General features: G+C 39.2%; 1 protein-coding gene across 2 annotated transcripts in view; it reads right to left on the bottom strand.

The window, feature by feature from the left end:
• Nucleotides 1–16,670, bottom strand: part of ATP2C1 (ATPase secretory pathway Ca2+ transporting 1) — a 100,687-nt gene that overhangs the window by 7,522 nt on the left and 76,495 nt on the right. For both annotated transcript variants that reach the window (XM_019536765.1, XM_019536773.1), the window contains exons 12-21: nt 16,276–16,400; nt 12,773–12,870; nt 10,797–10,892; nt 10,615–10,704; nt 7,553–7,657; nt 6,385–6,541; nt 4,830–5,000; nt 3,673–3,770; nt 2,089–2,139; nt 816–982 (exon numbers count right to left, since the gene is read on the bottom strand). In XM_019536765.1, the coding sequence (XP_019392310.1) occupies nt 816–982; nt 2,089–2,139; nt 3,673–3,770; nt 4,830–5,000; nt 6,385–6,541; nt 7,553–7,657; nt 10,615–10,704; nt 10,797–10,892; nt 12,773–12,870; nt 16,276–16,400 (1,158 nt within the window). The remainder of the gene's footprint in view (nt 1–815; nt 983–2,088; nt 2,140–3,672; nt 3,771–4,829; nt 5,001–6,384; nt 6,542–7,552; nt 7,658–10,614; nt 10,705–10,796; nt 10,893–12,772; nt 12,871–16,275; nt 16,401–16,670) is intronic.

Raw genomic sequence — 16,670 nt, 5'->3', positions numbered from 1 at the left:
CCCCACCATTATGGCAGCACTCCACCACACCACTATCCCCACCATTATGGCAGCACTCCACCACACCACTAGCTCCTGTTTAAGTGGTTGCTCACACTCTGATTGGTTGTCAGCCAATCAGAGCATGAATAAAACAAGGCAAGCTTAGGCTTTTATAATATTAGAATTATTAACCACAAAACAATTAACAGTAACCCACAACCAAAGATTTTAAAGTTATAGATCAATTACATTTTACAATGAGATTTTTGCTCCTGAAAAGTAGTGGTTTCTTGTGTCCCAGCTATCTAAACTTCAATCCTGTTTTTAACCCCTACAGCTCCATTTGCGGTAGTAATAATGCCAACCAGAAACATTATACTTAAACTGATACTCCATCTACACTAGCAGTAAACGCAACTAGTGGTGGTGACAGCAGCAGCACCAGTACCAAATGTTAATAGTCTAGCATAAGCAACACCCAAAACTTAAATAGTTTCTTTTACTATTTGGTGTGCACATAAGAACAGAAGTAGTTAAGTGTTATACAACTCTCCATTGTATATTTGCTCTTGCTGACAAGCCACTCAATTGCTAATGCAAGGTAACCTGATCGGAAGGGAAAAAACCCCAAGTTTCTGAAAATAATAAAAAGAACAAGCATTCTGATGTTTTAGAATGCTATACCAGGCAATGAGCTCTAAAGATGCTGTTTCTTTTTATTTGTTCAGGAACTCATAGAGGTAAAAAAAATAATCTTTCCCTTGTAGTTCAAGGTAAGGCTTTTTTCAGTTGGATTTTTTCAGCATGCAAATATTTACAGACGTTAAACTTACATTATTGTCTGAAAATCGTCATCCACCAGGATCATATCAGCTGCTTCCTTACAGACATCTGTTCCAGTCTGCCCCATTGCTACGCCAATATCTGCAGCCTTCAAGGCTACAGCATCATTCACTCCATCTCCTGTCATAGCAACTACTGCACCATTATTTTGCAGGGACTATAGAAAAAGGAAAAAACTTAAGTCAGCTCAATATGGTCTGGTCCATACCACTATATGGGACATAAGTTTGTTCCAAAAGAGTTGGATTTGGAAATCTAATTATAATTTATACCTAAGAGTAAAAATTAAATCTCACAACTTTAATCACATCACACCCTAAGTGAAAACTTGGGTTTGTATAGAATGTAACAGACAGAAATGGTGTTTCAAAAAAAGTAAAAAAGACTTGCTAGGGCAAATAAACTGCAAAATACCGAGTGTGTCTATTTTAACACTCCCCCTCCCCCAGACTTCTTCTATTACATTCTGTTTCTTTACCACCTGATTTCCTCATTCTTGTTGCTTTTCCAATTGTGCAAATGACTATATTGAAAATGTGTCTATTTTGCAGAGATCCTTCGCTTTCAGCTTCTTTTCTTAGCTTCAGAATTGAAGCATTATTTCAGAAGTACCTTGAAATTCATGTCTTAGTCTCTTCTGAGCAGCAGCAGAAATATGGATTCTCATAAGTTTCTAGTCAATTCAACTGCAATGCGACAGAATCACAATTGATCCTCTGGCAACTGAGAAAGTGTTATTTTTCTAACCAGTTATAGTCCTCTATCCTTACTGGATAAAGGTTTCTAATAGTGCATTTTTTCCATATCTGAAAACAACGTTCTTTACAACCAAATATACTTCATGTTACTAAATTTGTGTTGTCCAGATGAAATTAAGCGATTATTATTAACCACTATTATAAAACAAGTGTCTATTAATAATGTCCTGCAGTTCTACTTCCAGAGCAGCAGTTCTCAACCTTTTTATGCTCATGGCATTCCTCAGAAAAATGCCAGCTCTTATTTTTCATTCAGCTGTTGACTACAGAAAAATAAGAGAGAAATTCTTCTGTTGCAAAGAACTCAGAAGGACCAGAGCAGATCAGCATGATTTTAACACTATGGATTCCTATTTGAAATCTCTGGGCCTATCTTGTGCATCACATTTGCACACCCAACAGTGCTAGCCTTGTGTGGCACCCTGCAACACCCCTGAGAAGATCTCAAGGCACCCCAAGGTGTCATGGCACCCTGGATGAGAATCATTGTTCTAGAGAAACATACCTTTATGATTTTCAATTTATGTCTGGGACTGGCTCTGTAAAACACTGCAACCTGTTAAAAATATATGGAAAGGGCAATGAAACCTTGATAAATTAAGATGTGAAATGGATACAATAATATTAGAGGATATAAAAAAATATTCTCAAAACCAAAACAAAGCTACCATCTTATCTCATTTGGAACATAATTATCAACGATTTTTTTTGTAAGAAACATGACACTGGATTACTGTTACTTATATTTTATTCAATATTCAAAAGTCTTAAAAAGGATAATACTACTGTATTATGATTCTAATTTTAAAATTTAAGACAATCTGTAGAATTTGCATTTTTTGAGAAGTTCTGATTTTAAACTCTTAAATTCAGAACTTCTTGATGTTCACCTTGATGGCAACATTTACATAAGGTGGCGGTTAAGTTGATCCTATGAAACCATTCCCATTCTTATGTACCACATTTACTAGGAATTTTAAGTAGAATGATACTTTCATGTCAAAACTTTTATGACAACTAGTAAAGATTTTGCTCAGCATGATTAAGCTTCTTTTAAATATTATTTTCTTGACCACCTTTTATATGGTCAATTATTTGCTTTCCATGCAACTTCCAACAAAATTCTGGACTAGCTTTCAGCAGCACTTCATGCCCAAACCTATTTTTCTGTAGGTATGGTAGCAGGACAGACCTACAAGTTGTCACTTCAAGATTATGGCATCTGTATATAACCTCCTACTCACTGATACTATTCAATAACTAGCATTAGCTTCTACAATATTTCACATTATTCAGACCCCTAAGTTATACTATCAGTTTCTTTTATAGCATCTCTTACTTGCATCTCAAGTCAGGTATACATAGTCATGCCATAAACTTTTGGTAATTCAGACTGGGTGATCCACTGAAAACTAAAGTTTACTGAGTACACTAAGATCAGTACCATTCTTCATGCTTACCCTCTCCCATTCTGCTTGCTAGCTTTGTTTGTCAGCCACCACAGAAGCCCCTAAGGTGAAACTTGAAGAGCTCCTTGTAGTTTGGAAACTATGGTCTGATCATTACCATGGTACACAAAATAATGAATGGTATCAAAAAGGCAAAATCAGGCACCTTTATTCACACTCTCCCATGATACAAGAACTAGGGAACATTACACAAAAAGGTAAGAGAGCCAACTGAAAAAACAAACAGGAAACTGTTCAAACAGTGTAAAACTGTTTACTGGTGTAAAGTTTAGACAATGAGTATCTAAGGTTAAAGATTACCAAGACTCAACAAAAAATCTTGAAAAAAAAAATGAAATTTTTAAAAAATAGTTCCAAAGTTATATTAGTAAGAATAAAAGTCTGAAAAATTAAGATGATACAAAAACCTCATAAACTGAAGTGGACAATCGATCTTATATGGCATAATATCTGTATTTCTATGCTATAAGCTCTGACTGCTAATAATTTACAGCTTCATCCATTTCTTTAAAATCTTGTCAGTTTCTTAGAAATTACTTTTTAGCTCTCCATTAATAAGATTTTTTTTAATTTATGATGCTTCTATTATATTAAAACAATCTGTATTTTTTTCAACTAACCTTTGGTGCTATTTGTGAAAGCTGTTGAATATCTAAAGCATCTATTTCTTCTCCCGAAACTGCCTGTGAATTTTTGGAATATAATCCAAGACGACTAGCTGGAAAGAGATGTAAACACATAAATTATATCACTAAATGACAATGATGTAAATAGCCTACTATTTTTTTTCCAACATACTAGGTTCCAATACCAGGTTATTTTGTACACCTATTCTATTCTGCCATTTTTCAAATGTACCATTTTTGACAGCAGTAATTTCATAGGCATTATTCAAATCAGTTGACTGGAATAATTACCCAAACTCTCAAGAAATAAAAGGTGTGCCATGAAACTTACTCTGATTGGATTTATTTGCTTTAAAAGTTTAACACTTAGAGGCCTCAAATAGGTCAGTGCCCCACTGTGTTAGGTGCTGTACAAACATATAGCAAATGATAATCCATGCCCTAGAGAGTTTAGAGTTTAAAAGAGAAACAGGAAATGAGCAAACAGACGGAAAAAGGAGAACAGGTTAACAAAAGGATGTTTTACCTCTGCACAAAAACAGCATGCACAAACATCAGACTGTTCTTTCTTTTTCAACTTCCTTTGCCAAGTTTCCTAACCATCCCATAGAACAAGGAATGACCCTTTTACTACATGCCACCTCCTGTACTTGACTTGGTTAAGGAGTAAGGCATTTAATATAGTTTAAAAATACTTAACTTGAAATCCAGTCGTATGTAAAAGGGGAGCTGGAAATAATTTGTAATAGGATACATGCCCCCATGTGAGTTTCAAAAGTGAGAGGCATATACACACAGGGGAAACTAACCATAAGTGAAACTATCTTGATACAAATTACTGCTAAATGAGGAAAATAAAAGGACAAAACCAGTTTCTTTCAAATATATTCAAATCTTAGGTAGAACCTGGTGGGGGGGGGGAAAAACGACACAACAACAATTATTTAAATTTACAAAGTTCTTTTAAAACTACAGCTTTTCAGCTTACATTACATCACATAACAATCCTGTGCAAATGGTACATGCCAAATAGGCATCACAAACCTTACTTCAGATTTTTAACCACCACCACAATATTTCATCTTAGAGTAACACGTTGTAAGACATCCCCATGAAACACGTCAAAACGAAAGGAAGTGGTCTATTCATACCAATGGCAACCGCAGTCTCCTGTGAATCTCCAGTAACCATTTTTATTGCTACGCCTGAGGTGATAAGTGTAGTAACAGCTTCTTTTACACCAGTCCTTGGAGGATCAATTATGCCCACCAGCCCCAAAAAGGTCAGCTGTCCCAGCTCAGGGCCAGAAGCTAAGGCCAAAACTTTAAGAAAACAAGGGAAACATAAGTTTATCTTTGAAAACTGAAGTCATTAAAATTTAATTACTACAAGAATAGTATTTTTTACAGCAGTGCTTTCCAAAATAAAAGTTAGTATACACAAACAGAAATTTTCTAATAGGATTCAAGGAAATTTGTTTGAAAAAAATGGATGACTGTTGTATACAGAGTAAGGGTCAGGTGTTCTGAAACAAGTAACTTTACTCACCAGGTATCCCCATTGAGATTAACCTAACCATCACAAGCATGCTTACTTTACTCAACTACTAGATTACAGAAAATCAGGGTGCTAACATCCTAAAACGACGGATTGCTGTTACTGCAGTTCAGGTGTTGTTTGGTAATTAGAATAGGCTGTTTTTTCATGCCCATCTTCAAACAAGTGTTCCCTTTGCTAACCTTACCTATTTCAGGATTTAAAAAACAAATATTTTCTAGTCACTTTCACATGAAAGATGTACAGGAAAGCTTCTGGTATTTAGAAAAATACCAATCTGATTCTTGTGCACACTCACTATTTCAGGCACATATTAACATGAATAGAAGACCTGCTAACTGCACCTGTGTAGGATACCATGCACCTGACAATCTAGCATAAATATTTTATCAATCTTTGTCGAGGGCAATAACCTCAATCAAAGTTTAAATCATGGTCATCAGATGAAAAAAAGTAAATCCATGAAATCAAAAGTAACAGGCCAGTATATCATCCTCACCCACTGTAGATACTAGCTAAAGATAATATATAAAAGCATAGCTTGTCAGTCCACCAGTATTCTGTATAGCACATACCCCTGCCCATCCTGTACCAATCATTTTTAAGAACAAAACTATCATTTAAAGTTTTCTATATTCTCAACTTGGAAATAAACAAAAAAAAATGAAGAACTTTAAAAATGAAAGGTCCATGCCCCATGAGGCACTCAGCTGCATAACTACCAATACCTTGTAAACATTTAACGGTGCTGCCTCTCTCAGAAGGTTGCCATAACTAGTCCGCTCTAAACCTTAAAACTGAGATGAGGGCAAAACAGAAAAAAAGTGGGGAGGTCATGACTACTTCCAGAATACCCATAGAAATTCATGTAGTAAAATGTAATAGGTAGAAATGGTGACAAATCCCTTGGGTGATCAGACAGGATGAGAATTGCAGTACAGCACTGACATTCTCAAGTCAGTCATGCTATTTAAACCTTAAGCCAATTTAATTTCCACTCTTAACTTAAAGATAAATTGGTGAACACAATGAAAACTGAGAAAAAGGTTGGTTTCAAGTCCTCTGTTAGTTTGAACAAGCAAGTCAAACAATACATTCAAAAGAACTATTCTTATGGTGCAAAGACTAACTACTCTGAAGTAATCTTACCCCTAAGTCCTGCAGAGCCCATAGATGTCTTCTCTTGCTGATACTGCTCTCTCTGTTGTTGGGTGAGGGGCAGGGTCTGTCCTTTGCAGTTATATGTTGTACAGTACCTAATCACTTGTTCATAAGCACCCTTCATAAAACAAACCTCTGGTTTGTCCTAAGAAAAAAATATTGGCACATAAATATCTACAGTCCTCTAGCAGCAGAATATTGTCAGAATTTCATGAGATTTTTGAGGGAGGGGGAAACTAACACCGACAAGTTTACGTGCAAGGCTTGGGACACCAGAATGTTTATAAGAATTTCACAGTATGCTTTATACAAAACAAAAACTTATGGTTCTATATTTGAGAGCCTGAAAATAAAACCTTGGTCATGGACAGATGTTCATCCGTAAGACTGCATGCACCCCAACTACAAAAACAGTTATGTGGGGCATTCATATGTTCACAGCCCCTGGCTGAAGTGCTGCAAAGGCATTGCAAAGATATGCTCTCTGCTGGGAGACAGGGGAACACTGGGCAGACTGTAAGCCTGCTGTGGTGAGCTGTCCATGAGTAGACTACTGTCCTCAGTCTGACAGCTTGCTGCCCTCCCCAGTGATCAGGGTGGCAGTGTGTTGACAGCTTGCTGTCTCCCCTGCCACAGGACCAGTGGTCCCCACTGTCCCAGCAGCAGTTGCCATTTCTGCCACCGGGCTCTGTGACAGCTATGTGTGTCAAACAGAGCCACAGTCTGCTTTCCTGGCTGGGCTGAAGCTCTGCTCCCAAGCAGGTTACCAAGGAGCAAGTGGTTCTCCCTTAATCCCCACCATGGAGTACTATGGGATGTCAGGAGAACAAGAGACCTGCTGTAGCGTTACATGCAACCAGATAAATGTTACACAGGGCTCCACAAAATGTACCACTACAGAACAGGTACTATTTTTGTAGTGCTACACGGGTTGTGCAGGCCTATTCCTTTGACTTTATAGCTCTGTAAATGCAACGTCTGTCCACAGCCTCTGTTCCCCTTCCAAATGCACAGGTCTGTGCACTTTGTTACGACCTTCAGAAAACAGCCCTTAAAGTAAAACAAGGAAACTATGCACCTGATCTGAGCCCAAGTTGCACTGCACAACGTTACATAATAGCTGACAAAATTGAAGAGAGCCACTGGAAAGGTCTACCTGCTGTGTTCTGTGCACACACTTAACAGCCATCCATTTCTGCTCTGAGCTGAAGGGATACTCTGCTTTTCTTATGTAATCCTGCTGGAGTCCATCTAGACCCATCTGTGCAAAACATAACAAAGAGTAACCTTAGCACCATTTTTGTTCATACAGCCAGACCATTTATTGCCCTCCAAGAAAAGGTTCCCAAAAGCAGCTAAACTTTAATTATTTAAAAATTCAGGGCATGAATGGACTATCACATACTCGGAGCTATCCCTAGGGGTGGGCAGGTGGGGTTAGCTGCCCCAGGGCCTGTGTTTTGGGTGGCCCCATGGACAGTGCCATACAGGCTCCATCGCAGCCACTGGCTCCATGGTCTGGCTGCTTGCCACACCCCTGCCCTCTGGCCCCACACAAGCTGATATGCCCCGGGCCCCACACACTCCTAGGGATGGCTCTGTACATACTACAGGGTAATCCACAATGTTTTTGTATACTGATGTTAAGTAACACTAGGCTAACAATGGGCAGAGACAAACAGCTACACTAAGAGTGCATCTACACATGCACTTATCTGTGCACTAATTTCCTGTGATGTAAAACATCACAATCTCCATATGCAATTCTATTAGATTGCAGCAAAATAATATTCACCATCGTAAAATAGTACTAACAGGGACAGTACTATCTTTATGGCGGTGAAAATAACTGCACCTAAACACACAGATAAACTCTGACCCAGGTATACAGTATATATTGCATCTAGTCATCTCAGGCAGCAAGGGACCAGACCCCACCCTGCTACCCAGTCACAGGGCTCCACATGCTGGTGCACTCATGTGCCCCAGCCAGCCTCTCTGCCTCCCAGAGCCTGGGACTGACCACCCCTCTCCCCAGCCCCTCTGCCAGCCCAAGACTGCTCCATCCCAGCTCAAACTGCTGCAGTCAGCAGTTCGCACAGGCTAGCATCTGTGCATGAATCATAGAATCATAGAGGTAGGGTCGGAAGGGACCTTGTAGATCTTCAAGTCCGAACCCCTGCCTGGGCGGGAGAAAAGACTGGACTCAAATGAGTCCAGCCAGGTAGTCATCAAGCCTCTTCTTAAAGATCCCCAGGGTAGGAGCCAGCACCACTTCCCTAGGAAGTTGGTTCCAGCTCCTAGCCACCGTGACTGTGAAGTAGTTCTTGCGGATGTCTAATCTAAATCTACTCTCTAATAACTTGTGTCCATTGTTCCTTGTCATGCCAGGTGGCGCTAGGGGAAACAGTGTCTCCCCTAAACCCTTCTGGTCCCCCCTAGTGAGTTTATAGACAGTCATCAGGTCCCCCCTCAGCCTTCTCTTGTGAAGGCTGAACAGGTTTAGGTCCAGCAGTCTTTCAATGTAGGGTCTGCCCTGTAGTCTCCAGATCATGCAGGTGGCCCTCCTCTGGACCCTTTCAATGTTGTCCACATCCCTCCTGAAATGGGGTGCACAGAACCGGACATGCACCCTGGCTCACAGTATTTTAATTACCTACCACATGCCATTAAGATGACAGGATAAACTCTGGCACAAACTGCACGTGTAGATGCACCCCAAGAGAAGTAAACACAGTAGGTGGCTGTTACCCTGCTACCAGAGCCACCCCTAGGATACGGTGAATCAGGGTAACTGCCCTGGGCCCCACACTGTGTGGGGAGAGGGGAGGCTGAGAAGCTGGGCAGAGGGGCCGCAGCCTCTTATGCAGGGTCTGCCTGGAGCTGGCAGCTCAGAAGCAGCATAAGGGACCCCTCCCAGCCCCCCTTTGCAGGGGTACATGGCCCTGCACAGTGTTAAGGGGGCTCCCCATGCAGGCTGATTTGCCCCAGGCCTGCTTCCCCTTCCTCTCCCCCCCCCCCACAGGTTGGCTCTGCTTGCTACTACATTGCAGGGAAACAGATAATAGACTGCTCACCATTAGCAAGCAGCAACCCTGAGGTGGGCATGAACAGACATTAATTTGGCACAACTTACAACAATGAAGACTTACTATGATTCTTTCAGGGGTTAGTCTCCAACTGATTGGGAGACATGATGAGGCCTTAAGAAATAATGCCATCTGTCCAATTCATTTTTTAAACATTTTTTACAATGCTGATAACACCAATGTAAACATGCTGCTTTCCCACATGCTCATTTTGTTTTTATTCCCCTCTCTCAAAATGTTGTCAAATCACAATGTTCCAGCTTCAACATACAAGCTTTTGAGACATTGAAGTGAATGAAGCAAAAGCTTTTTGCACATTTCATTGCCAATCATTAACAGTATATTTATGCTTATATAATTTCAAATCATATCTACCTTGTTCTTACCTAACAACATATTTATCTTCCAAAGATAAAGAAAGGGGAGGGCATAGCCTAGCCTTTACAGGATTCTGGTCTTGCGGGGAGTGAAGTCTATGTGTGCAGACAGATATAAAACTTACACCATTTGATATGTGGTTTAAACTACTAGTTTCTAGACATAGAAGGGGAAAGGAGTATCCAGGTGAGTAGAAGGGGTACCCTTACTTCTAGGTTCCCAGGACGTTCTGGGATGGAAGGGGGGTGCACTGCCCAATACGCCACAGCTTTTAAAACAATATTTTCCCCAAGCTACTTGTCAGTTTCATACTAGTCATGGAAACTGACTACGTTCCAAGGCAGCCCAGGTACCACCACACAGATTTTGGTAAAATAATAAAAGGTCTCTGGGTCTGAGCAAGAAGTCATATGTGGATTCTGCATCTCAGAAAGGTTGGGGGGGAATTGAAAATTAACACACATTACAATAGAGGCATGAGCATACTCAATCATGGTAAGACTAAGTACCAGCCACAATATATATATTTGGGTTTAGTATAAAAATGTAATATAACAAACGTGATTTTACTTCATGTCCCACTTATTCAGTAGCTTTTTATAAAATCGAGAACTCTGGAGCATCCTAAAATTATTTCTGTTGTAAGAGTAGTTTTCAATAAAAGACTTAATGACACCATTACTGTAACATTAGTAATTTTATTCATCACAGTGACAAGCTTTATGTCTAAAAACAAGAGGGAAGCACACACCTTCATAGCGAGTGCAATCAGAGCGCCTTCTGTTGGCTTTCCCATCAAGGTGTTGTTTCTGATTATAGCATCATTGCACACACAACCAGCCTAAAACACAAAAAGACACCAAGGTCAATAGAACGTATATAGGCTATATTAAAGCCACTGGAGATAGACTGCTTACCATGCTAAAATCGTACCTCAACAATTTTGCTAATAGTTGCGTTGTTATATCCATGAATAACATCACCATCGAGCATCACTTCTCCAAACCTGTTGTAGCCTACTCCAGTTACCTGTGAAGTACAGAGTCAAACAAGATGTCAATCAGAGCATTAAAACATTTCATATATCCAATAATCTGTTTTTCAGAATTTCCTGTACAGAAAATGGAATGAGTTACTTAAAAATGAACCAATTATACCAATCTAGACATGCACACCCAGTTTCCTACTCAGGGTCTAATGCAATGGATTTAAATTAAAGAAAGTGTTAAATTCAGCAGTTTGTAGACAGTTTAATGTCTATACTGAACACAGTGCAAATTCAGAATGATCTAAGTAGCTTTCAAATGCTGCATTCTTGGCATTGGTAGGCAGAAACATATATAATTGCCTTGTTCCATCAGGACCTGCTTTCAACTATCTCTTGCTCTTCAGTCCCCCTTTTTCTTGGTTTACCTGGACCTACAATGCATGTTCCCTGGAGGTTAGGGAACCATTTTAAAAGTTTAATGAGAAAGGAAATCTAGAAGTGTAGCTAGGTGATCTAGGCTGACTGAAGATCAGTTCATGGGCTGAGGCCTGGGATATACAGACACTAAAACAATTAGTTTGTAATTATTTATTCTAGAATAAAATCTAGAGCCCAATCAGTAGTTTAGTTTAATCCCTTAAATTTGCAGCATAAACCAGATACTAAACACCCAGATTTAGGAAGAAAAACTCAAACATGTCAGCGAGCATCCCATACACTTTCTACTAAAATACCTGAAGCCAGTCACCATCGGAAACAGGGTACTGAACTAAATGGACCAATGGTGTGAACTCGTATAACAGGTAGATGACGCTTAAATTAAAAGAGAGAGCTTAAAAAGTAAGTTTAGGAAACTTTTCACTCATTCCCTGTTTGAGGCTTGTGTGCATTCACAGTAACTTCATTGTACTTATAGCTGAAAGGGCTTCCTCCAATTTTAAATTTATTAAACTGGTATTTTAAATTAAAAATTAAAATAAGCCACAGAAATGCAAGCTGGCAAACTACTGGGAAGTAAATAACATTTTTAAAAGGTTAAAAGAAAGGTTGCTTCATCCATTTCACCCATTATCTATCTGTTTACTTTCTTCTTCCCCTCACAATTCATTAGGCTCTTCTCAGAAGCACAATGTTCTTTTGCTAAAATCCATTTCAAAAGTCCATTGGGAGAAACCAGCTGTTCTTCCCCTCATGCAAATACAGCATAGCAGTTGGAAAAAATGGACTTTTAAAAGAAAAAGAAAGGGTCCCATTTCTACTGAAGTCAATGGCACAAGCCTCACCGACTTCAAAAGAAATAAAGCCAGATGGGAAATAAGTCAAGGAATTTTGGAATTTGTATATATTCTCTTTAATTTGTCACACTTGCATCAATCAGTGAGAAAACATGTTCCACTAAAGACACATCTATTTCTGCTTTTTTGTTTCTTTCCCATCCTCTGATTTATTCCTCCTTCCTTTTTGTGTGCATATTTCCTTCCTTTTAGGAACTCCCTACCAACCATGTTTTCACTTCCTGCCTCTATTCTATCCAATTAAACAATCAGCAGTGAAACAGTCATGGGGCAGAGGGTTCTGAATCTATCTAGCAGACTAAATATTACAAGTAGGCCACATAAGCCAATATTCCTCTTCCAAAGGCTATTATAAATGATTTAATGCATGTTCACATGCTGTAGAAAATAATCTTGTTTTCAATAGGAAAGACAACTGCCAAGCCTTTCAACCAGTCTTTATTTAAACAACACAGTCCAGAAAAAGGTCAAAATAATGAATGCATATGAGAACACAACGTGATAGCCAGGGGCAAATCTCTCAGTCAGCCTTGTATTTGGCAAGTCAGAATAGTTCAGCCTAGTACCTGTTGCATGCACTGAAGCCACAGAATTAAAGTAAAAAGTTAAATATATTCCTACTATACCTCAGCGTGCTGTCCATCTGACGTAAAAATATGAGTAACAGTCATTTCATTCTTTGTTAAAGTTCCAGTTTTATCTGAACAAATCACATTGCAACAGCCTGAAAGAACCAATTAAGTTAACGTTTGTAAGACAGTCTTGCTAGCCACAATATGCTTCACACCAAGAAAAAAAACTTAATCTAGTTTCCAAATGCTCTAAAACTTTGAGATCAGATGAACCTCTCTAACACCTATCTACATATAGCTGATCACTTTCCACATGAGCTTTTAAAATTTCTTACTCTCCTCAAGAGTACAAGTATGCCAAAAAACAAAACAAAGAAACAAAACAAAACACTGCAATGCTGGTGGTTACAACTGGACTGTAAAAGATCTATTCATTTTTTTTAACAATGGCAATTATCACTTAAACTGAATCAAAGAATTCACACCAGATCATTCAAAGCTATGTACAAACAAAGTCAGGATGCAGCCAAAAACAATCTTCCAAAGTGTTTCTATGCTTTCCCATTTACTGTTACTGACTGTAAACTATTTTAATGAAGTCTTAACCGAGCTTGTGTGAAAAGGAAGTCTGAGAGCTTCTATGGCACCAAAAGCTACACATTTTCTCTAAAATATCAGTAATGATCAGTTATTACTTTTATTTAATGTCATTAATCTTAATACTCTCCCTGACTTAAACTTTTAAAGCATCATATCAAAGTTGCATTAGTATCTTCCTTGAATTTTAAATTAATTTGCTGCAAATAGGAATGCTTAAGATGTAGATTTTTTTTAAAAATGTTTGATCAATCATACACACTTCGCTTACATTATAACATCTTGACAAAAAGATAAATACAGCCTTGCAGTATTAATGTTCTGTACTTCCCAAGCACTGGAGGCAGTTGAATTCAAAGTAGCTCATCTTCAAATACATGCATAATTATTAACATTTAAACACATGCGCAACTCTCTAATGTTTTATATATCTGCAAGGAGACAAGTATATACCGTATTTACTCGGATAAAATAACCCAGAATACAAGATGACTTCCCAATACTTAGATACTATATATGGAAAATGTATATTTTCAGCACAGCATCGACTCACCCCAACACCGCACCTGCTCCAGACTCGCCTGCAGCTGCTCTTTGCTGCCACCACTTTCTTGCTGGGCAGCCTGAAGGCAGCAGCCCAGCACAGGCACCAGGCAGTTGCAGCATGAAGAGCCCAGCAGCAGCGATGGGAAGGGACCGCTTTTCTCCTGTGCTGAGCAACAGCTTCTGTCTGGTACACAGCTGCTGATGTTGCTAAGCCTCAGTGGGCAAGTCTGAAGCAGGTGCAGGTGGGGTGGATTGGTGCTGTGCACACAGGTCCCTACCAGTACCATGGGGCTGGGGCCAATGGCAGCAGCAGCTGGAAGGAGTTGCTACCTGGGCTGCCTAGAAAGGCAGTCCAGCCACGGAGCCACCCTAACTCCACTGCATGCCCAGAGGGTGGCAGGACACACCACTGCCGGATAGTGCCTGGGCCAGGCAGGACTGAGGGGCCTGTTGCAGGCCAGATCCAGTCCATGGGCGTATCTTCCCCACCCCTGTTCTAGACTGACTACTGAGTCCCACTGGGTAGAGTGGTTTTCTTAAAATCTTTACCAGCCTATAGAGAAGCCTCTGGCAACCCCATAAGATTGGGCCCCTAATATAGTCCATGGTCTGTTGTGACCTATTTATAAAACTCTGAAAAAGGTTACATGAATATATGGTCTCAAACAGTATATAATTAGAAGTTATAATCCCTATTGCATAATGATATCTTTGAGCTTTAACATACCCTAAATTAAAGCTATCTTTATATATAGGATAAGATATATGGTAGTGCCCAGTCCCCCTCAGTGGGGGATAGTGCCGTATCTTATTTTTTAAAATAAAACATATGGTAGTTACGACATAAGTTGGTTTGTTTAATAACATCTTTTAAAAAGATTTTAAATGATTAAATTTAAAAAATCTGATTTAAATAAAAAAAATCTGATTTTTTTTAATTGTTGATTTTTATCCACCTTACCCACAGCCCTTCACCCTCCTCCTCCCTGCTTAATGTCAGGCCCCGCTCCCCTGAGCGAATGGAAGTGTGGGGTAAATCTGAAAAGTACGACCTTGAAATAAACATACCTGCAGAAACTGCGTATCAGCAAATATGTATACAGAAATTTTCATTTTACCTTTTTGAAACTGCAAGTTTTAACACAGCTACCCCATAAAAACACTTTTAAGCAGCACTTTTCTGCCTATTTATATGTGGTACAAACTATGCACATTAGTCCAAAGCCAAAAGGCTCAGAATTACCACATAGTTCGCTAGGGTGGGTCCCAGCAGAGTCAATAGTCCTTCAAGCCATGGTGACCCACCCCAGCACCACTCAGTATGTGCATGTATTCCAGATACTTCCCACAAAGGATCCATGTATTAATTAGTGCGCTCTTCCCCCACCACCAAACTAGAACCAAGCATTCTTATCACAAGTCCTGGGATCCTCCAAAAATGTATATGCAGATGAGGCTCAAGGCAACCTGGTCTGGCTCCACCTCATCATATGCAACCAACTGAGAAAGAGGGGTGACAAAGGGATTCTGGGTGAACTCTTTAAGACCCCCATTTGGTGATGTCTACCAAACATTTAATTGGAAATGGGAGAGAAAGGCACAGGTCAGCAGTGGGAGTGAACAGGAAGTTGAAATGTATTCAAATGTAGTGGCTCACTAAAACTTGAAATAATTAGCACTGAGGGGGATTGGACACTTTCATATATCTTATTCATATGGGATTTCCTTGTGGTATGGTTCCATTTGTATGTTTGCCCAATGTGGATCACAGTCATGCTCAGTGTTGGCTGCATTTAATCAGCTTCATAGGCGGTTTCTATTACTGAGCACATGCTGCTACTGGCAGCAGTTTAATGATATGTCATATATTTAAGGAGGTTATCTTTCATGCAAATATATGACAAGGGACTTCCTCCCCAGTGCAGTTGGGGAGAGGGGAGGGGGAACTCATCTTGTATTTCGGTAAATACGGTTTTTTGTTTTTTTTTAATGCTATAGACCACACAATGTGTATAGTATAACTGCATTTTTCTTATACCAATAAACTTAAAAGCTCTTTGCAGTCATCTCAATGCTATTCCTAAACACATGCAAGACTGCTAAGGTTTAAAAGCATTCGTTTATTTAATTCAACAAAACTGCAAGCTTATGCAAAACTAAAAAGGTTATAATCAATGAATAATAAAATTCTCCTATGTACCTCTTCATCGATGAAATTATATTACTGCTAGCATGGACTTACTATTGGCCATTAATTTCTTGTAAAAATGATTCAATTTAAGAGAAACTTGTTTAAAGTATTACCAAAGTCCTGAAAAAACCTTGGCTAATGAAGCAGATCTTCAACAGACTTAAAATTATTGTTAAAATCATAACATTCATATCAACATCTCTACGATTGGTTCTAGTCATACCTAAAGTTTCAACAATTGGTAGCTTTTTTACAATAGCCCTTTTCTTGACCATTCGCATCACACCAAGGGCCAATGTGACAGTTACCACAATTGGTAGTCCTTCCGGGATTGCCGCTACAGCCAAGCTGTAATAAAACAGTGTAAATATTTTTTCTTAGAATTCCATATACTGGTTATAAATGCATCATTACAAAATTGTTATAAATGAAAAATGTTCCATTAGTAAATTAATGTCAAAGAGTAAGTGGCTGCTACTTTGTTCTAGGTAAATATTTAATTTGAGAGCATTCTGAGGAGGGTAGCTAACACACCCGGGTTTAAGACCTGGAGATTTAGACATCTGAATTCAGATGCACACCAATGTTTAAATCAAAATGGCAGCAAGTATAAGGGGA

Source organism: Crocodylus porosus, unplaced genomic scaffold (genome assembly GCF_001723895.1).
Source record: "Crocodylus porosus isolate Cpor-Errol unplaced genomic scaffold, CroPor_comp1, whole genome shotgun sequence".
NCBI lineage: Eukaryota > Metazoa > Chordata > Crocodylia > Crocodylidae > Crocodylus > Crocodylus porosus.
The sequence above is the reverse complement of the archived record's forward strand: the minus strand, read 5'-3'. Positions and strand labels throughout refer to the sequence as shown.